Source organism: Osmia bicornis, chromosome 4, assembly GCF_907164935.1.
Source record: "Osmia bicornis bicornis chromosome 4, iOsmBic2.1, whole genome shotgun sequence".
Classification (NCBI taxonomy): domain Eukaryota; kingdom Metazoa; phylum Arthropoda; class Insecta; order Hymenoptera; family Megachilidae; genus Osmia; species Osmia bicornis.
This window is the reverse complement of record NC_060219.1, coordinates 4,645,281-4,669,096: the sequence shown is the minus strand read 5'-3', so window position 1 is coordinate 4,669,096 and position 23,816 is coordinate 4,645,281. Positions and strand designations below refer to the sequence as shown.

The 23,816-nt window shown below is 34.4% G+C and overlaps 2 protein-coding genes across 2 annotated transcripts in view; both read left to right on the top strand.

The window, feature by feature from the left end:
- Positions 1 to 23,816, top strand: part of LOC114880023 (potassium channel subfamily T member 2) — a 149,919-nt gene that overhangs the window by 1,104 nt on the left and 124,999 nt on the right. Inside the window, exon 2 of the mRNA XM_046285502.1 lies at positions 3,727 to 3,977. Coding sequence (XP_046141458.1) covers positions 3,877 to 3,977 — 101 coding nt within the window. The 5' untranslated portion in view covers positions 3,727 to 3,876. The remainder of the gene's footprint in view (positions 1 to 3,726; positions 3,978 to 23,816) is intronic.
- Positions 12,674 to 15,770, top strand: LOC114880067. Its single transcript, XM_029195678.2, has one exon. The coding sequence runs from the start codon at positions 15,510 to 15,512 to the stop codon at positions 15,768 to 15,770; it is 261 nt and encodes an 86-aa protein (XP_029051511.1). The 5' UTR covers positions 12,674 to 15,509.

Genomic DNA, 23,816 nt, shown 5'->3' with positions numbered 1-23,816 from the left:
GTCCCAGTACCGAGTACCCGAAACTTTATGGGAAGATTTTGTATCTTGGGGGGTTCCTATAGGCATTATCTAAAAGTGTGCGAGAATTGAAAAACTTGGAGTACCCGATAATCGGATCGGGTCGAGAACTATTTTGGTCGGCTCGGGACGATCACAGTATCGGGTATTTGAAATTTTACGGTTCTCACACATCTATACTTTTGTGAACCCGATCCGACCCGACCCGAATTTTCGGGTTCTTGCACACTCCTAGCATTATCAGTAGTAACAGTAGTAATAAGCAATGCTAATAACAATATTATATAATAAGAATAATAATAACAAAAATATTAACCCTTAACGGACCAATGCCGCCGTATAAACGACATGGTACTTTTACTTACTGCGTCCAATATCGCGTATATGGCGGTAAAAATCATTTTATTATTTTTATAAAAATAGCTTAGACCTGGAGGTAAATAAACTTGAAATACTTTCAGTCCGTTAAGGGTTAATGCTTGGATAGTGGAGCAAAATCCTAACTGATCCAAAATTACTGTAAATTTTAATTTTCATCTTATTTCCATTCTCCTTTCTAAAATATTATTATTATTTTTTCAATAATTTTTTATTCGGAAATTCGAATAACTAATTTTAATAGTAATAGTAATGGCAATAGTAAAGGTGGTACTTGCAATAAATATACTACTGATGATAATATTATTAGTATGGCGTTATAATTCCTATTTCATTTATACGTTTTTACGTAATGCATGTTATCGGGATGAAAATATTCCCAATAGCGCAGTGGTACTTTTAATTTCATACGTGGAGGGGTTAATTAGCACCAATACAAATGAAATACATTGTGTTGGTAAGCATTCTTAGGATTAACCAGTAGGTTAATTAGATGCACGCGTATGTAACGTCATTACACTCGTAGGCAAGTGGACTTTCAGTGCAAAGTACACTAATACATAAGGGTGGAACAACGCGTAATTGCAAGGCAATAGTGTGTCTCTATTATTGACGTCTCATGTCCAATCAGTACCAGTCCCGATCGAACTACCCCTTTCGTTTTTTATTTGCTCCGAGAGACGTGCATTCTAGCTATTCTTGTCGGTAAAAGATGCACAATGTATGTTCATGAAACCGACGTATATCCGATGAGAATACGAAAGCAACCCGCGAGCTTAGAGTTCAGAGGTGTGCTCTATATTTTGACTAAATTATACATATTCAAGCAAAATTAAATTGAACTCATTGTCGATACATATCGCATGTATTGATGCGAAGTGATTGGAGCATAAAATTCATTTCTTTTACGTCAACACAAATTACGAAGAATGAATATAATGAAATTTGCATGTGAGGAATGTATTCCGAACCATGGCAGTTAGTAGGACTGCGCGGGTACCCGAAATTACAGGCTGAGAAGCTTTCATCCCTAGTTATGTACACTCGTGATCAAATTAGGTTTCCATAGGGAAAATGACGATATAGGGGAAGCAGGAATTCTCAAAACCTTAATTATGACTCATCTATTTTCACGTGAAAATATAAACACATAGCTTTTCTTATTTTCTTAGCGGTATCCTAAAATCATTTCGAGATCTCGTCCCCATACTAAGACGTTAGTCTTAATTCTGCCCCATGGATTTTCAATTTACAAATATCCATCCTAGTAAAAGCTTTTAACGTGACAATTGCTTTGTGATCCAGCAAATAAATCTAATTTAGTGGTATCTCGATCGAAACGTACCAATGGCATCTGTTATTCGAACATTCTCTCATAGCTTTGTTTTCGCCAATTTATTCGGCATTCTAGCTTATTGTTACAAATCTAATCACGGTACATTGTAATTTATGTTTCAATGTATTTCATTCATATATTTTTCATTTAAATATCGTATGTTATGGTATTTAATTGTTAGGTTGATTTCTAGTTAATAGATTTATTTTGATAGAAGCTGACGATGATTCCATCAACCACAGCATTTTAAAGCTTGTTCAGCTTCATCATTACATTCTTGTAGTGGGTCACCTACATCGATTGCTTGATACGTTCAATTAATCGATGACGAATTAATATCCCATACAAATATCCAAGTTCATCGCTGAAAATATATTTCGTTACATCAAATTTAGGTTTGCCTCGAATAAGTTCATAATTATCCATGAATTAATGACTAATTATTAAATTAACCCAATTTCCCTACCCTAGGGAGTTTAACCCAGCATGTATAGAAAAGTAGGAACCTTCTATAAAGGGTAGGGAAATAGGGTTAATAAAATCCGTCTTATGATATTATCACGATTATAGTTAAATTGTAGCTTTAATTTAAGAAAGAGTACAAACAGTAATGATGAAGAGGAATATAAGTGAACAGAAACAAATTAGTAAATCATCAATTCAATTGGCACTATTGTAAACGAATGACGGCACAAAATCACACTCTGTTATAAAATTGTACCTTATTAAAACAGGGTTGCAGACATAAAACTATCATCAAGGTGTCTATTTACATGTTAAGAGCAAAAAATAAAGTAATACCACCCACAGCATAAAAAATATCTAATTTTTTCAATTGATTATAATAATTTGATCACCCACTGTATCAGACAGTTAAGTAGCTACTATTTGTACGAAAATACGCGCCCGTTAATTGATTACCTCAGTTCATTAACCGAAGCTAAACAGCGTCGTTTCGAAGGCAGACGAGCAACCGTCCCGTTAATGCTTGAGCTTTACTACTCACGCGAATGGTTATGCCACGGATCGAGTGTCTGCGTCTAATCGAATAATTAGCAGGTTCTATTTTCGTGCAGCTGCTGCTATAAGTCAAGACGGATAACGCGTAACATGATACACGTGCATTCTTCCTGACGTAATCTAATTGAACACTGTCGATGGGATGTATTATATGTAGTTGGTACTACTTACCACTGTAATGGTCCTTCCATTTTGATATCATCTTTATTTTATTCTCTGATCTTGATCTCTTAATGCATCTATTCTTTGCAAAGTAGTTCAATTGAACATATACATTCTATATCTGTGTTAAAGAAATTACATACATGTCTGTAACGATTTCAAAATTACAAGGCTTTCGTACCTTTGATTTGCTTTCCTCTAAAATTTGAAAAGTGTGACTTAATACACTTTGACTCAAGAGTCAAACTTGATATATTACGTATGTATCTGTTTGAAACTTATTTCGTACTTACGTATAAGCTTGAACAAATAAACAAGTAGAAGAAAATAATTGTAATGCAGAGTGATAAAGAGCGCTATATTATGGTATCAAAATTGGCAATTTAATTATTGATTGATAAATTGATGTACATATCAACAAACTGCATTATAAACAAAAAAATGCATATAGTGAGGGTCATTTTTGTGGCTAGTGGGATGGAAAAGAGATATAACTCGCAAACTGCCAGTTTGTCATCCCTAATATATATTTTTATTCGTCTTATAAAATTATTTGGAAAGGACTTAAAATGTTAAAAATCTTCAGGGTTGAAAGTCATAGCATGAGACTTTTTCAGAATATTTTTGTTGACTCGTCTTAAAGCTGACAATTTTACCATCAACGAGAAAACACTGAACCGAGTATTTTATAATCCTTATGTGTGTCGCTGTCACCCCTGTCACGATTAAAATTTAAAGACATTTTTCTGCGAGGTGGCAGTTAAAATGTTTTCGTAAATTTGAATGACAAAGGTCTTTTTCATTTTTTTCAGGTGGTAACACGATGATCATGCAAATATGATTTATGAAGAGTAGCAGTGGCAGTTACGGATAATTTTCTTCGTGGTACCCTCGAAAGTGTCGGGGGGTACACGAAAGCAGTTGCCAAGAAACTGTCAACCTCCGGAAGCGAATTTTACACAATGAACGAACCGGATCCTTGTCTACCGTTAATTCTACCGCCTAGATATCGGCTCCGCGATCTCATCTTGGGGGATTACGCTTTTACCGACGACGGCGAAAGGTGAGTAAATGTTTAACGACCTCCAATCTTTTAAAAATGTTTGAAACAGGAAGTAGCCTTAAGTACTATTGTGCTAATAGAACCATTCATATTTTAGTAGTTACTTTTTCTGTTTAAACAAAAGTGATTTTATTTAGACACATATAAGAATTTTGCTGTCGTTGGAACAGAATTACCTAAAAAAATGTAATGAAAATTAGTTAAGTGTTTTTATAATAGTACTTTATGATCGAGAGTTTGGAAAAATTCCCATTGGATTGGTAGGGATTTGAACTTCATTAATTAAAATTCATTCAGGTAGTGATTTGAGACAATTAATTAAAATTAGGGCCCATATTCTTCAACGGGCCCAGTCATGTCATTAATCTCCTAGTCAAAATGCAAGTCCCAGTTTGCTTCTGTGTTTATTACATAATTTTGAAAATAAATGCTTCATAAAATATAATCCTTTGGTCCTATAATATCTAGTGTTTCAGTAGTAATTAATTGCCTGAAACATAATCTTTTACCCATTTCAATTACGTAAAATTACCTCATTAATTTAACATACTACACAAAGAGGTCTCTTAATCGTACTATTTTTTACCAAAATAGATTCGAACGTTTCATTTTTAGAAGTATTGTTTGTGAAACTTTAAATAATTCTTTTTATTCATCAAGCCTTCGTTCGTGTTTTATTAAACAGATTTCAATTGTCAGAAAATTCATAGAAATAATTTTCCTGTCGAGTAACGATGTTAGTTCGTCGAGTAAGTTTATAAAAAATTGACGTTTACAAAAGTTTCTGAAACTCATCAACTAATTCAAGCTAAATGGGTTTGCAACTTTGCGTGGCAAATAAAAGTACTGTTGTGGTTATCTTTTATGCACAATAGTCGTGTAGGTGCGGCTCTGTATAGTCGGACTTGTACACAAGTATAAAACTGGTGGAAACTTTAATTCAATTTACGAAAGGGAAAGAGGTTTGAAGGAAACAAATTAAGCCGCGAATTTCCTTCGCAAATGAAGAAGAGATTACCAAGAGAGGGGTTCGAAAAAAAAAAATATACGAATTGAGTAAACTCCTTCTTTTTCGAAGTCGGTTAAAAAGAAAAATTGCCAGTTCAAGTGAACGATTTCCTGCTGGAATCATATGCTGATAGTCAAAAATTTACTTGCAAATTTAAACTTGATATTATACATATATTCACAAAATATTAGAAATTTAATATTTAGATTTTTTAAATATTTTCATATTTACATTAACTCTCATGCAACGATTGCAAGGTCATTTTGGTATTTTCTTGGGACACTCTGAACTTTCTACTTAGGTCACGCTATATTTTTGCTATTCAAGAATTGACAATGGAGCACGCGATATCGCGTGCTCGGACATCTAAGGAAATAATACTATTTATAGGCGAAAGTATATTTTATACTTTATATACAATTGAACTTTCAAATTCCAAAACTTTGAACTTCCAAAACGTTCGTCTTCCGAGTGTTAAACCGTGTATTTTCTCAATTTTCTTTCTTTAAGATCGTGAATTCTTATAAGACCACGAATTGTATGACACGGTGTCCATTATACAACCGTCTTGGAATTTCAATGGATGAGGTAGCCTCGAAGGGGATCTAGAAATAGTTCTGAAATCAGGCCAACTATGTTGTTGAATTTTTTATTTGATAATTATCTCAGTTTGCTTTCTTGAAGATAACGATCTATTTTATTGAATAACTCAGTTGTATCTTGTAAATTGAAATGAAAATTGTATACTACTGTAGGCACTCGTGGAAAATAGGGGATTACTGACACCAGGAATCGAATCCTCGTCTCCCATGGTGATCATTACGCAACCATCGATCCAATGACATTCTTATTTTCACATTTTCTATTATTTTGTTAAAAGAGCTTCCAATAACAAACTATGAAAATATTCATAGTTATATTATTAATAAAAAAAAAACACTACATAAGAAACCCAATTTTCTTTCTTGTTACTGTTATTAACAGATTATTAAAAAAATCATTAGGGTCAATTATTTCAATATTACGTGACTATATTCTCTTTCGACCCGACAATCTCCTGCAATTTACCTGTTTGATAAGTGCCACTCGTTAACACCTTTAATTAGGTTACCGATAGACGTTTCAATTATGCTAAAGTAAACTTCCCGTCATATTGGACCATTTAGTGGCTGTATTTCCCGCACTAAACTAGAACTTATTAATTAAACACAATATCATGGCTAGGTGTTAGATTCATTATCACTTTGCAACAATCAATTTAATTCTGTAGCTTGGTGCAAGAAGTGTCAATGTCGTATTTTCGCAGATATGAGCTAAACCCAAATTCAGATTCTATCTAAAAATGGCTATAATGGCATTTGTACATGTTAATATAAACTTATTTAATAAACTTAGTTTTTTTGTAAAAAACACAAATAGCATAATAGCTTTACTTATTTCTTTTTGTATTAGAAAAGAAATGTTAGACAATAGAAACTTCTGTTTCAGAAATCATTTAAATAGGAATTTTTTTCTTCAGATGCTAATATCTCAACTTTATAAACAGGTCGGTACACGTCATAGAATTGATTTAATTAGATGCAAATGTTATTGATGCTGGAAAAATAAAGGAGTAACATTTTTAATAGTTAAAGGCGTCTGAATCAAAATCATGTTGAATCGCTTCTTTTGACGAGGTGTCTAGTTTTTCACGCTCCAGTATCTCGATATCTTTCGGACGAAAGTCGGTCAGAAGCACGTACGAAATGAAAAAAAAAGGTATTGGCGGAATTTTGATATGTGAGCTGGATTTAACAGGGAGTAACCCTTTCTGAAATCATTCATATATGGAAAGAACTCTTTTACTCCGTTGAGTTTTATTACACCTTCTTCTCGTCATTTTTTCTTCCATTAGATACATATTTATTGTTGCCTCGTTTTTTCTTTTTGTTTAAAATTCTCAAACGTTTTCGAAATGAAACATTGTCAATACAATTTTTATACCCCTCTAACGTTCATTTCATTTCTTTCTTTATGTTTTGCACTTTGACGGCCCACATTCCGTCGAGTTTTTGATTTTTGTAATTTCAAATTCCTTTTTACAGTTAACAAGAGACAATTAACAGAATTATATTTAAGCGTTTTATTCTACGTATGCTGCAAAAATAACATTTGATAAAACAGATAAAAAATGAAATGTCGAAGGTGTTGACGCTTATAAATTCTAATAATGAATATGATCAATTGTTTATAATAAAATTTGTCGAATAGAGAGGGTTACAGAAAGGTACTCCGCACGTCATGTTAATCCACTCCTCTACTTTTTGTGATCTTTGCTCCTAGGGTCTTTCTTACCCAACCGATTTATGCCTTATAGCTTTATAGAAATGTAAAATAAATGAGCTTCTCAAAAATTTTCAAAGACGGCATCATAACGCAAGTACGTCACACGTAGTGATGTTTCATAATAGAAAAAAAAATGTACACAGGTACCATTTGCTTAGAAATGAATTTACGACTTTGGTCACTTACCCGCGTTACATTTTGTAACAAAAAAGGCAGTCAGGTAGATTACAATGGTTAGGTACTATTACAATGAATTATGAATAGTATTACGAAAGTGTTCGTTGGATGCAATATTAGAAAATACACAAAAATTAAGTCTCTGTTGTCCTGTTATGTGAAAAAATAAATAGGTCAAGTGGGATATAGACGCCTTATTAGTTATAAAAGGATTAAAAATATGCATCTGTCAGAAGAATAATAATTTTGATGGAGACAAATTGTTTCTAGTAATAATTAGTAATAAAAAGTTTTTCAATATTCCTCTAGTAGTCAATCCGACAATCAACAATTAATTAATCAATCAATCCACATTAATTAGTCAATCCGCAATTCCCTATGGTTCAGTAGAATGAGAACGTATACAGCTCATGAGTCACCAGTTCGCCGTGTCTGACGTGGTGGATACCTTTAAAAAAAAAATTGTTCATTCATTTTATACCGTAGAATATTCAAGATAGTGAATTCACTAACTTCGTGATAGCGCATATCCATAGTCGCGTGTTAACTATCAAGGAGCAGTTAGCACGATTCAGAATTCATTAATGCAAATGTATGCAAGACTCGGGATGACAACGGAATTCTCCTTTCTCATAAGACGGTCATTGTCGCTTTTCCTTCCAAGCTTCGTGCCACGGATACGTGCTCATATTCACCTTCTGCTTCATCGAATCGACACCAGCCGAATTCAGAAAAGCATTGTCTTATTTCGCGCAGAAGCTGAGGGCTGCACTTGACACAATTAATATCGACCTGTGTTTCTATTTTTACTAGTTTTCCCTGCCCTTCTCTTTTGTCAACCGTTTTGTGTACCTTCAAAAACCTACCGGCGGACCTTTCTCGTATTTATGTTTTTCTCCTCTATCTGAACAAGTTTCCGTGAAAGTTTTACAAAAGACTTACCGCCGCGCCGCTTTGAAGTGACGTTCCATATACCGGTAAACTTTAGGACAATCTTTTCACAACGGAATTTTTCTGTATTGTCAGGAAATTTGATTTCTAACTGGGAAGTTTGAAGATTCTTTTCTTTTCTTCTCTTGTAGAATCTGAGAATTCAACTTTTGTTTGGAAATTTAACATATACCTTGCCTTGTGTTATAAAACATAAAATGCAAATGATTTATATTATACCGTGATGCTTAACCCCTGAACAGCGGAATCTGAATAAATTAAAACCTAGACTTACAAAAAATATACGAAGACATTAACTTAAAGTTAAATGTGTCATTTTGAAATGAGAATATACTTACAAACTGCTCTAATTATTATACGTTTATAAAAAGTTAGGAAATAATTATTATTTCATAATATAATTTTCAATTCTACGTACTATACCACAAAATTTGGCAATTTTAAAGGAGCAAATCGGTGTAGAAGTCGATATTATTTTTTCGTGTCTTTTTGCAATATTCTCATTTTATTAATGTAAAATTATTGATTCTAAAATAGTGATCTCCAAGAGAAACGCGCTGTAGAAGAATATGAAACTCCATTTCAAAAGTTTAATCAGTCATCACGTGAAACTTTCCCTTTAAAACTCTCCACGGAATTTCCTCCCCTTTTCGACAATCTACAATGTGTTTTTCAAATCTCACATATGGTTACTGAACTAATTATTCATCAGCGACTTTTTAATTTCCCTTCTTCTCGAGGCTCCATTCTTTTCCATGGAAATTCAAGATTAAAGGGAATAGTCGGAAACGAAACGTCTCTTGCCTGCGAACCGTCACATCTTCATAGTTGCAATTTCTTTCGTATATCCGCTCCAGCTAGCAGGAGATGAGTCTTTAAATTTGCTAGAAACGGAAATGATAAACGATGACGAAGATTGTCAACAAAGCTGGAACAAATATTGGAAAAATGTTACATTGAGTTTGCAATCTTCGTATCATTAAAAAAATGTCTAGTGTTTAATGTGACCTTTTGTTATTAAATTGTATTTATATTGATGAAAAATAATAATTTTTAATGTTCACAGTACCAATGTATTTTCTATATCATGAATTACCATCGGATGGGGGGAGGGGGGCACATTGTACGCATTGTCAAAAAATAACAATATCTGGAAAATTAATGCAACATTCCAACAGTCTTGAAAGTCCGATACAAAATTAAATGCATACAATATAACATCAGGGACAAAAATTATCCGCCCTTCTCTTGGGATTGCGAGGGTTAATTACATAAGTGGCTCGTGGCTTAAAATCATGGGGGTGTTACAACTTTTGATACATACATATACATTGAAAACACAGTGTTTACATGTTTGGAAAATATATCAAAATTATGGTAAAAATGAAAAAAAAATTGAATATGAAAAATATTGTTTATTACTGATGAAATAATACAACGAGAATAATTGAGGGTGTTGTAGTTGCGCAACGCCTATGCACAAGCCGCCCCTGGTTAATTAACTAGCTAATTAATATCGCTGACCCTGTTTTATATACAGATCTTTCTGTTTATATTTGGAATAATAATTTATTATACCTCAATATTTAAGTTTCGAGTAATATGTAGTCTCAGAGAAAATTATGTAGTCTCAAAGAAGGTTAATTTTATAAAATAGAATATGGGGATAGTAAAGATCTTTAGAAATGTAGGTCGTCAAACAATTTACGTGATTGCACCGTGAAAGTTGCCATTACACGGCTCATGTTCACGGATGACATATATTTGTAAGCTTCTTTTACCGTCACTGTGTTTTTATCTTCATTTTCTTGTTGGATAAGTTAGGTGAGCTTCACGTTATTAGTTCGCGGCCTTAGGTGTGAACTAGTAAAGTTATGCGTGTATGTAGCACAAGGGAAACTAGAAACTGGATCAAAGAGTAATGCAAATACATATAATGAGGACGCTATAGAAAATGTTCAAAATTAGTAAATTTAATTACTAATTTTTAAAGTAAAATTTACTGTTTATTATCAATTGGTTATTTTTTTATAGTGTTTCAATCATTTATATTAGTACTCTTCAAGCTGTTTTTAATTATTGAATTACATTATAACTTAATCCTAGAAAGACCAAGGGAGAAGCAAATTATAGAGCAAATATTTTAAAGAATTCTGTTAGAAATTTTTGTATAATAAAATGATAACTTTTTAATATTTACAATATAATTTTTAAATGTTTATAAAAGGAAAGTATCGAAGTACATAAATGTATACGTTTTTGAATAAATAAAACAGTGTGGTAGTTAATTTGAGATAAAGTAAATTGCATTTTGCATTAAACTTTAATTAACTGGATTAAGTAGTATATTCTAGATCCTACCGAGGGTAAAATTAACCCCCGGCGGGTAGATGGTTTGACTAAATACATACATGGTGGACGGTGCTTTGGTTCACTTGGACCCCTGTAAATCGAGCTTTATGCTTCTTCTTACATCGTTGTTGTCGGTAGCTCTCAAGAAGGTACTCTTATGTAGGTAAAGTAGAAAGTACTTGACCCTTGATGTGCGGGAAAAGTAAATTTGATACTCCTTATTTATTCTCTTTCAACAGAGATGCTTTATTATTCTCTGTCAATGGGTTTAATTGCACGTATTTTGGCATATGTTATTTCTCGAAGGAGTTGTTTGTGGGTCAACAAGGTACACGTTGAAATAGATAACATGTATATGCTGAGAAGTCTTCTACATCTTCCTGCTTTATCGGCCGGTTTCCTGGAATTTGTAAGCATTTCAGTTTTCAACATCCCTCCCTTCTAACACCGACGAGAGACCGTCTTTCGTTGGTGTTTCTAGTCAATATTTTGTTACAATGCATCTGCTTCACTCCAGAGTGCGCTGCTTGACTTTGCTAAATTCATGCATCCCCAAAGAAACAATTTAATGACCACTTAATTCTCTTTTCATTAGGTAACAAACTTTTGGCATAATTTAATCGGACAATTAGTGACATGTAGGGAACATTAAATAAAAATTCAATATTTGATATTTCATTCAGTTAAAATTTAGAATAAGTGTCGTATAAATTTAATTTCTAGGTGATAGATTTTTCGTTGTACTTTTACGATATTTGTTATTTTCAGTAGAATTTGTAATTTTTCAAGTATAGGTATTCTCACGTTACTTACTTTCAATTGAGAGAATCAAGGAAGGCAACTAGGACGAGTCTTTTATTTTCGCACTCAAAGAACAAAATTGAGTTTGGATCTCTTTGTCTTCTGCACTTCCTTTTAACTAATTATAAAGGAAACCTAAATTATACGCTGTAGTACACAACTCGGTAGTCTAACGATAGTCGCGTATCGTAAGAGGTGGACCACGTGGCGTATTGAAAGTTCGAGCTTTCCGCGCTTTATCCGCCTGGAGAGCGCAAGCTCGCTACGCAAGTTTAGGTTTGGCCCAGTGTGAATCGATGCTGTATTCCATCCATTCATCGCGTTTCACTCTTCTGAAATACCGAATTACTATAACGGAGACCCTCGGTTTCTTATCATTTCTCTTCACCGATATATCAAAATTAATCCGATCATCCAATTAACGGACGCTCGTTTAATTAAAATAACAAAAACCCAGTCGCTTGATAAAGATTCATTCTCATTCTCAATCCCTCCCTTTCGTTACCCTGGATTTCGAAGTAATCATCCCCTATATATTCCTGAAACAAAATACAGTTAATTCCAACGTTAAGTTCTTACCCCAAAAAAGTACTATAAAAAAACATTATGTAAATCCCAAAAAACCTTCCCCATCGTGGTGCTCATAAAAACTTTGTGTCCCGTGAGAAGATCCTCGATCCCTCGGGTAGGATTCAAGTGTAAACGATCGAAAAACACTGTTCGATCCTCGTTTATCTTAGCGGATATCGGGATCATTTATCACGATCGCATGATCTTGAGACCGATATGTGGATGACGGGGTACGGGAAAAGCGGTGCGAAGCATCCGGTGGCGCAGTCGCCTTGACAACGACGGCGCCACGTGCATGTGTGCGCCGTATCGTCACGTATCCGTTGTACGTTGGACAGAGAGGAATCGGGGGTTGAAGAGAGAGCCAGGGATAGCCGGTTGACAGGACGAGAGGGAGGAAGGAAGAGAGAGGAACGGTGTAGCGTGTATAAGGAGGGAGCGAAAGAGAGGGGTGGAATGTCGGTGATTCGGAGAGTAAGGGGTGGTAAAGCACGAGAGAAAACTGCTACGATGTACCGCAGTACGGGGTGGTGAGCTGCGAGCTGGCTGTTCGCTGAGTGGAAAACCAGTGGACAAGAGAGCAATCTGACAGAACTTTCAGTGACACGTTATCTGCGAGCCGATCGTTCGGCCTTATTACCATCCGCCATTTCCACTGGAAGAAAATCCCGCCTGAATTTTTCACCAGTTTCCTCTTGCAACGCGGTCTCGGTTCAAGGACAACCGACTTTTCCCGCAGTCGAGAGGATGGCCAATTTCGTTGGACAAACACCATTGTGACGTGCTCGGTTTACGATTCACTAATGCTATGGGGTTGTCATAACACTCGGTTATGTCAAGGCCGATGCGGTAACAACGTCGATACGTTTCACCGGTTAAACGTTCAACCGTTGATAACTTGGAAAATCGTCAAAGTTTCGGGAGACACAGAACGCATTCAGGGAAATTTGTCAGACGCTCAACGAACCGTGAAATTGCCTCGAACAGCAGATCAGCTGATTTCTATCTGAGGATAAGACCGTGAAAGGTGGTCGTGTTCGATCACGAATACTTTAACCGTACATCGTGTCATTTTGTTCGCTCGTTCAATTGAAACGAAAGATTGAATGCCTGAATTCTTGCGTTCGTTACGTTGCATCGATTAACCCGGACAATGAGAGTTTCTGCATCGGAACGATGAATGCCGAATCGGATGAGGACGAGATAGAGAATAACGACGTATCGTCATTCGATGTTCATCGAGTTAATAGCTGGATTAGCTAGTCTCGTGTGTTGGTTAAAGTGAACACTCGTTATGATTCTATGTGACGTTTATCAACGTGTACGAGGGGGCTATTGCGATAGAAATAAATTAATATTTGGAGAACATCCCGAGAACACGCACGGTACACGATAAGTTCTGAATAAGAAGGAAAAAAATACTAATGAAAATGAGGGATTTGTTGAAAATTGAATGCATCGAGAATGCTCCGCAACTTGTCGTAATATTAAGACCTTTTAACCAGATCAACAAATAACATTGCAACCTTGACCTTCGACACTCGTCATCACGTGACTGTATGTAGGGTAATCGAAATTCTGTCGTAACGAGAAACTACAAATTGTCGCCGTCTGGGAAGCCACTCGTTAAAACCGCAGCGATCCATTAAATCGCCCCTGAAAACGTCAAAGCGATCCATTTGTTTGTTTATTTACGACGTGTTTGCGAATGCTTCCTGCCGACTCGTCGATACGTGCACGATAGTCCTTCGACAACACGGAATCACGGCGTTCTGCTGCAAATGGGATAATGATCATTTTGTTTGCTTGAAATTAACGCGGAGGGAAAGAGGAAACAATGGAAGGATGCAAAGCGTTCTGGTATCGAGTGTCATTGAGGTATAATGTTTATCGATATGGCCATTATCAAAAGGGCCAGCGTTATTTGACATCGATCGACAGATATTCAACAGACTTTTCATAAAAGTTAAGTTTTCAAAGATTATTGTTAAATACATAGATAATAGAATTCAGGGAGTAGATGGTAATTTTGTGATCGTTGTTGAAGAACTGTTCATGATAGTTACGCTAGATTTATTTGTTGATAATTCTGATACGCTCGAGGTGTCGAGAATCATTTTTGAACAATTTTCCTTACTTTGATATTGTAATAAAAGAAAAAAAAAATCGCTAGAATTGTTGTTTTCGTTTATATTCGAACGTTGCACTTGTTAATCGAAATCACTTGCAAGAAGCTTTTGAAAAACACGATTTTATTAACCCTTGAGCAGCGGAGCTTGGGTCAATCGTGACTCAAATTCACAAAATATACACAAGGATATTTACTTAAAGTTAAAGGGATAATTTTTAAACAAAAGAGTTTTATATATTGGAACCAGAATTTTTAAAGGAATAGTATGCAATTTAGGAAATGAAAATAATATGAAATACAAAATTATATTAAAGTTGTCGCTCTCTCTATAGTCTGCCGACTGAGGGTTAACTAGTTTTAAACGGAAGTCTGTTTAAAGAGATTTTCACGCCTCATCGAATAGCATTTCAAGACAAATAATTATTCATTTCGCACGCTTCGTTGCAATTATTTAACTTTTAATTAACTAACTGTTAATGTTGTGAATACGTAGAAACTTTACTATTGATACATTTTCAAAATAATAATTACTTCCGTTCGAGAGTTTTGAAGATTCGAATACGATTCATTTAATTTTTCATCGGAAATAACGATTCTCACTAATGACGACACTCTGTGGAACGAAGAGAGACTCGGTTCTAAGGACATAACACTCGACCATCAAAAGGGATAACCATCAAATTTAATGCACCAGTCTTATCGATTGGAGATTACGCTAATACTCTGGAACAAGTATAAAGTGGTGCAGAATCGATCACGCTATCTCCACTCTCCATAGAAGGATTGCTACTAAATAATCACGAGTGCGTGAAACTCGAATTATCGAATTTATCTTAAAAAGAAAAAACCACACAAAAACCTGATATTCAGTCACAATGGAAAAAGATCGCACGTGGTTCGATTGGTTTCACCGTTCCAGAATGACCAGCGAGTTGTTGAAGTACAATGTTCGGACGCTTCGTGTTCCCACTACGTAAGGATGATGAGGCGATCAATCGAAGTGATAATGATGTCATCGGAGGGACATCGTAGATCGATTCGTTCGCGGACAATTATTTAAACGATTCCACGCAACAAAGTGAAGTTTCTATCGAGAAAAAAGGAGCAAAGGGCGAACGAGTCGCCCGTTCGTCAGCTGCTCGCCCTGTTTCACCAGCGTAAGCCTCGGGATCCTCTGCGAGGGCAAAACGCTGCCTCGTCGGTGCCCCTGCTCGAGATGGGAGCCAGAGCATGGGACTACGAGGCACTGCCGGAACTTCACACCTCGGCTGCCGTCACACCATCGTCCACGCCACCGAACGCTCAACAGAAGATCCACTCGCCGAGGGTCTACTTCCAGCCGGAGAATCTGGCGTCGACTAGGAGACGAAGCAGCTCCAGGCTACTCGCGCCACAAACCTCCTGCAGGAGACGCAGCCGAAGCATGAGTGCCTGGAGCGACCTGTCGAGGTCCTCGTTTAAGCTCGACGAAAGGTAGGTCGTTGCTCCCCCTTCTGAAGCATCGTGTTCTTGTAGTTTGCAAAAGCTTTTAGAGGATGTTGTGTCCCGGATGATTCTGATGACACTGCTTTCAACTTTAGCTTGAACGAAAGGTTATCGAGTTATGGGGCTTCCATTAGCGTCGCGGATGATTCTTAAGAATATTCTTTCGACGTTCATTTTGCGACAGGAAAGGGGAATTATTTAATTTGTTTAAGAGAACAGGGAAGTGCAGAGGCGTGAAGCAGGTGGTGTATTTTCATTTTTATTGTACATATTTTATGCTCTGGTACCCGCATACTCCTGGTAGCAATATTTTAAATAGTTTTTTAAAATGTTGTCAAATAACCTTCCTACGTTTTATCGCTAATTATTTAAAAAAGAAAAAATATACCTTCAAGATTGTTACAATAATATAAACTTCTGGAAGAATCTAATAATCTGAGGGTTTATTTAAAATCTACGAGATTCAGGATTGTTTTTACGAATCAATTTATATCGTGAAAAGTTCTTTTCACGTAGGGCGAATAATTTATCTTCCTCAAGTTGAATCCTTAGTTTCCTAATCGCATTACGTCTTCAGGAGGATTGTGTTTTCCTAGTCATCTTAAGGATTTAATAAATTGAATTTTAGTATTATTTCTATATTTTTGCCGATTCAATTTTGTTTTTCCATGGATTTTCCAGAAATCAATATATTTTAACTTAAATATTTGATAAAAGCATTCAGTATTTTATACCTCTTACAAATAATTTATTTCAACAATTAAAGAAATATAACATGTTTCATTGTCATGAAATGAAATTACAAGCTAGGAGAACCGTAGGAACCATTAATCTCAATAAATCATTCCAAATCATTTAATAATAAACCGATACGGTATCAATGTTCATAAATCAAAGAGATTGTTTTTATATGTATGCAGTTATTTGCTCATGGAACGTGTCGTCTGTATTTAACCTAGTTTCAACAAATCCATCTAAATGGTGTCGCAGCAAGTATACGTAAAATTTCGGTTTTATAGAATACATATAGGTATATCAGCACCGTTACGGTGAACGACATAGCATCAAGATGTTGGTAGTGTAACGTGATGAGAAAAGGCAATCAGAGAAGACGAATAGCTTTTATACGTGTAAAATACAAAGTTAATGAGTATTTATCATCGAAATTTGAATAAATTCTTCGGGAGAAGAGCGTAAAAGATAGGGGATGTTAATAAATTTCTGTCATTAAAAATAATTGCTAAACGGAAGATGATAAGAAAAAATATACGAAAGGTACATTTTTTCCAATATTTGTAGATATGGGATCCTTTTCGTGGACATTTATTAGGACAGGTGAGTGCTCGGGGAATTCTAGGGCCTAGCATCGTAATTTTCTCTGGGTAAGACTACCATTCTCGATACTATACGATTATTGAATAATATAATATTAAAATTATTGTACTGTATATTGCACAAACCTCTTGCATATCATTAGGGATACATGTACTACTAGTTGAGAACCATCGGATTAGTAATTCTAGATGGTGGAAATTTATGAACACCCTGCATGTCCTACATAAAAAGTCTCAACATTATTATACCTTACACGTTGCTGCCTCGGTGTGTATTATTCTACGTGATATATGTTTTATTATATCAGAGGAAACAGAAAAATACATTAAAAATTAAATGCGGGTAGGAAAATAAAATTTTAACGTTACAACCTTCTACTCCATTTTATTATGTAATAAAATACCGTTTAAACTCTTTATGCAGAAGGAAATTTAATAATAACAGTATTGATTGAAATAATTGTCCATAAAATATATATTCGCGTTATTATAGGTTTACCACAAGAACTTGTTCTTTTTTATTTATTCCTATAATAAGTTATTTATTGACTTTTCACGCAGGCATAATAAAATAATTTTTTAGCGATGTATTCAAACGGTAGATTTAATTTATGGGTGCTATTCACTGAATTTATTGTCACGACACTGCTGACCTATTCTACTTTTCGGACTATGCTGCCCAATTTCAATTTCTTCTTCTTCTGAAATCAATATCCTATTTTGTATATTTTTGAACCTTTCCCTAACCTCGATAAAAATAGCTACTTGTTTCTAATACTATGTTGTTTAATCACAGAATGATACAGCCTTTAATTACTTGTGAACTCTTTAAGAGTGATCGGAACGTACAATTGAAAACGCATCGAAAACCGATAATGGCTAGGGCGGGGTAATATTGAGGAACAGTAGGGGGAGTTCTCCTAGCAGCGTACATTTAAACTTTTCTTAAAATATTCTTCCCTTTAATTTTATACAATACTGAGACGTATTGAGCCAGAATATCGTCCTTACTCTCTCTGCAGAATGAATTTTTCGACTTATTTTTAATTGTTTAACAAAATACTAATGTCCGGCATTAGAGGAACTGCCTCTAATTAAGAAGTTACGTTTCTACTACTACGTGTGTCAAAAAATTATTTGAAAAATATTGTTATAAACTTTCTACGAATATTATAAAAATTATATCAGGATTTCGCAGGACCACCGTTTTCCTCTTTGCCACTCTTTCCCGCTTCTCCCTCCTCCTGCTTCCTACCTGGATATGAAATACTTTTAAACAGAATATCCTTTTAAAATTAGACCAAATGACTCGAGACTTTTTCAGAAGCTATAAAAATTAGTCTATTTAATGACGTGACCAATAGAGATTTGAGGCTAAATTAATTCAAATTAGTGCTCGTTATGTCACTGATCTTTTGGGAAAATTTACGTCCCAGTCTGTCTCTGATTATACAGAATATTCCATATTTTTCCTACCAAACGTTATCAGAACATTTTATAAGTATAAATAAAAAATAAATATAGGTTATTTGTAGCTCTTTTAAAAGATTACAACAACTACGGTACATAATTTCTGAATGAAGCTCAGCAATTAGCCAATAACACAGGGGGAAGTTTCATTTAACAACTTTTAACAACTTTAAACAGTAAACACGACTAGTATGAACATACTAGATGTAAATATCACTCATCTGTTTCTATACTTCATAGTAACTACAAGCTATAAATTTTCATATTTTTTTACTATTATTTAACCAAGTTTTAAATGGACTGTTCTTATATACAATTTTTTACTATTTATAGTTCATAGAACGTATTCTCTAGGGATGGCCGGAAAAACTTGATTTAATGGGAAATTAACAAAGCAATAGAATTTTTAAGGAAAATTTATCCCATATAAGTATACGATAAAAAGTCTCATTATGGTGGATTTACATGCTCCCACAAGGAACATCCATCAACTTTCTTCTCTCAGTTTTGATGAAACTTTCCTGGCTTAAAGTAAAGCCATAGATAAAATATGTTGATTTTCTCGACAGAGACAAGTTTAAAGAATGAAATCAACGTATAAAACCTTATTCATCGAGGTTACTTTTAAAATAATTGAAGATAAAAATATATTTTAAATTGGAAAGTTGTACGGTATTTCATATATGGAAATAGATAACTTTTTCTCAGAGGTATTCAATCCTTTCTGCATGCATTTTCTCTGCCTTTTCACCTGTAATAGAACAAAACAATTTAAAGGCATGGCGTTGAAGTTTTTGACATGATTTTTCACTTAAAGTTTTACTCGATAGCTACGCATAAACTTCATTTGTTTTCCTTCGAAGCGTATCTGTTAGCTTTATGCTATAAGAACAAACATACATAAATTTGCATTTCAGGAAGTACCTTATGGAATACATGTATGTAGCAATGAGATACTTATGGTGTTAGCTTGAAGCTATTTGATATATTAGGTTGTTACAGATGAAATAAGCTATTTACTTGTAAAACTTTCGGTAACTATAATTGGAAGCTATTTTGGAATACAGTGTTATCCTACAATGATTGATAAAATTGATATTTTAATGTAACTTTCCTCTCAAAACAACAAAGAATCTTCTGATATATAGTTTCATTAAAATTGATTACATTTTAGTTAAAAAGAAATCTAAAAAATAATTGAGAAAAAGTAGTTATAAAAAGCATGGTTTCTAAACAGAAAAAAAGATTTCTTTTTAATACGTATGTATTATAGTTGCGAAATACCGTAACAAAAGGTACGTTAAATTTTTTTATCTGATCATACATGTACAGATTCTGACAACTGATGATTCTCATTTTACTTTTTTACGCAAGTTCCAGAAATTTCCAAGTTAATCTTTATTTTAAGCTTTGTTATATACCATTTGGCCTATATTTTTTAGTGCTGTTCGATTCTTATTCAGCTTATTTTTCGCTTATTCTTCTGAAACATAAATTTGACCACCACATATTAAGGGTTGATGCTACCCTCTTTCAGGTGTAATTGGGCATGGATGAAATATATCATTGGATTTAGCACGTGCTCTTGTTAGTCGTATATAAATTTTCTGTCCAGAGAAAGCTTTACGAATTGTCGGTTCCAAATGAAAGGGCAGACCCCTCTTGCCTTTCCGCTTGTTTCATATTCATACACAAGGTGCGCTTACTTCAATGATTTATTTCTTAATTTATAGAATTCATCATTTGTTAAAATTATCATTTTCCTTGTAAACAAATTTTTTTTATACGAATCTTAGAAAATTTGCAAACACAATTTCCCTGAAAACGAAACTGCATATGAAAAAACTCTTCTTCTCTCAAGAGGAATCATTCCCTTTTTGATCGCAACTACTCTTAGTGGAACACTCGGTATAGAACACGAAGCTTTTAGTACGTTTGCATCGAAGCACCACATTTCACGCAAAGCGGTTGAATCAAGAGTGTTCTTTGTCATATTTTTCACGATGCAATGTTAGCAATGCTTTTTCACGAATGGCCTGGTTGCCCACTTTGTTCCTTTTGGTATAACATCGATAACGCTCTCCGGAAGAAAGATGTGCTGATTTTTTCTTGAAATTCCTATTGATATCCAACGGCAGTTTTCATTGTCGCACAAAAGACCCCATTTTCTTTGTCCAACCTCCCTGAAGAACATCGTTGATGCGGCACCGAGCCAAAAATAGATGATTTATAGGTAATTACACTGTGCGAGCAACTCGCTGGAAACTTGTAATTATAAACAGCGTTATTACTAAAAATATACTTCATCACGTATTTTCACTGGCGGGGGACAATAGAATGGAGTTGGAAAATTTTCAGTTTAATGTATGAAAATAAAAAACGCCTACACAGTGTAATTTTAGGCGAATATCGTTACCTCGTGCAATTCGTTTTATGCCTTAAAAGTTCCTATTTCCAAGTAGATACAATGAAATTTCCATAAGTTATTCATGAATTCGCATTAACGAATCCAGTTTTAAAATTGTTTCATGGTGGAAATTCAAGAGAAATTACCTCGATTTTCCGTATCAATATCTCAGGTACGTTCACCCTGATTTATTAATACGGTTTATGCTTAATTAAGCATAATCGATACCAGGATGCATTTATCCGAATAAATTCTAAAATGCAACGTGAATAAATGAAGGATAATGATGATGAACCAATAATTATAAAACCATTTGGTGCATGATTATATGCAAGCTAAGATTAAATCTTTTAGTTTATTGTTAATTTATCAGTGGGATAAATAATTGTGGATCCAAAGCAATTTTTGCTGACAAGAGGTCCTATGAGTAAAAGAAGGTCGTTTATGAAAGAAGATCCTTTTTTTATTAATCTGAATGGCCCTTGTGACCTTCATTATTTTTCACGTGACATAAGAAATGAAAGAAGGATTTCATCTCGACGTCGAAAGGGAGGAGGTGAAGTCATGGTGTGGGCAGCAATTAAAAAGGATGAGGAAGAGGTAGCATTCATAGAGTGGGTGCAAAAATATAGGTATCGTGTAATTAGGAAAGTATTCACTACCATTTATACCGATTTTAAAGGACGAAAATGTTATTTTTGCTGTTTCCACCAGAAAATGAGAGAGAAAATCCAGGAATTATACTAAAAATGAACTGTGATTTTAAATTTAAACACTATGAGCAGGACCGCATTAGAATTTTTGGACACTGGGCTATCAATTTTTGAGGATTGATTCAGAAATTAAAATTTACTCGAAATTAATTAAAATTTAAAAGAAAAAGAGCAACAGTAAGAAATTTTATTCAATATTTTTTAATATTATAAATGCAAAGCTTATAATGGGCTCTCCATAAAATGGGGCTCGGAGCTGTATGCTCCGGGTAAATTTGAACCCAATGAAGAATGGGTAAATTTTTAATTGAATTTGTAAACCAAATGGTAAGTTTAACATCTTTCAAAAGATCCACACGTCAAAATGAAATGTAATATTTGTTACTTATCTATATCATTGTATGATGCATGGTTCTACGTCACACGTGTAATCAGAATTGACTGAAATCAGGAAGATTAATGTTACTGAAACCGGAATGTTTGCGATAGCCTACTTCTCTGAAACCAAAAAGTATTCGCGTGTAAAGGTCATGTTTACTTTGACGCTAGCCTATTTCACTTGGCTTAGGCGCTATAGCGTCCGAATTCAACAGGAGGGTTCAATTTGCTGTCGGGATGAATATAAAGACTTAGGTGTCCCAGTTTGCCACCGAATTCCGCCAATATGTTCCTGTCGCCTCTAATTGTAGCTGTGCAGCGTCCACATCTGGTGTGAAACCGAAAATTGTTGCTGTACAGGATGTCTCATGATATGTGAGATCCACTTCAGATATTGATTCAGAATTTGAAAACTTCTGTCATTGATTTTAAGTGCTGAATCAATTTGTAAAATGGGTTCAACCTATTACGAGATAACTACAGATTTATTAGCTCGTAACAGTTTATGGTTCCATTTTCTGGTTTATGTTCTGCTTATGTATTTTGAGTACACTCGCGATCAAAGCTTCTCCAGGAGAAATAGCGATGTTCCGAGTCCTTGTCCAATTCAGGGAAAGGGCCTCATATATAAGGGGTCTGACCCTATTACTTGCGTGTAAACGTTTGCGCGGGAAAATTTAGATTTATATTCATCTATTACTCATATTTCTCAGTTATATACTAAATTTGATAATATTTAATAATTAAAGATCATATTATTTTGTTTCTAACTTACTTTTAATATTAATACCGTCACAATTTGGATTTTGTGAATTCCTGTTTCTCCTATACTGTCATCTATGAATACATATTAACTTATTTTTCTATTTTCCTTCTATTCTTGCTGTGAAAAATGAGCATGGTGATCTCTAACCTTTATGCAGCAGCGGATATTGTACACCATCTCTGTGTGAGAGTATATAACCATATTTTATGGTGTATATAGAACAAGTGTTGTTTATTATGTATATATCCTGCTTATTTATCGACCTGTATATCGCATCCCATGTATCTATAGTTGCAATAACTCACCTATTGCTTCTCACGGTTTTAAATCTTTTAAAAGGTAGTAGTATTATAGTCTACTCTTGAACTTAGGATATACGTGCTAAGTTTACTATACTACTAACATTACCTATTGACGTAATTGGAATTTTTCAGGGGAGGGACAGATTTCTTAGAAATTTTAAAATTAAGAAATTTGAAATTTTGGAAATCTGAAATGATGAAATTGTGAAATTCTGGAAGTCTTAAATTTTTAAATCGTGAAATTTTAGAATCTCTGAATTATAAAATGGTAAGGGCGCTAATTGACTTTTCTCGGGGGCCAAGTCCACCCTGACCTCTATCTAGTTATGCCAGTAAAACTAGCTGTATTAATAATTTTACACCTTTTTTGCAATCCTTTTTACAATTTTTTACAATTAACACATTAATTTCGTTTAATTATTTAATTAAATTACATTTGAAGTGCATTATTCTTACGTAAATAATTGTATCCATATCAAATTCTACCAAATGAAGTACGTAATAACTGAACTCATTTTAATTATAAGAAAGTCATGCAATCATGTAAAGTTATTCAAAGTTATCCCTATTATTCTTTCACGATCCTTTCTACCCCTTTAAGTGCTAGGTCAGGTACAGCTCAAAGGCTGATCCATGATCTTAAGACGGAACGAATGGGAACCGCATTC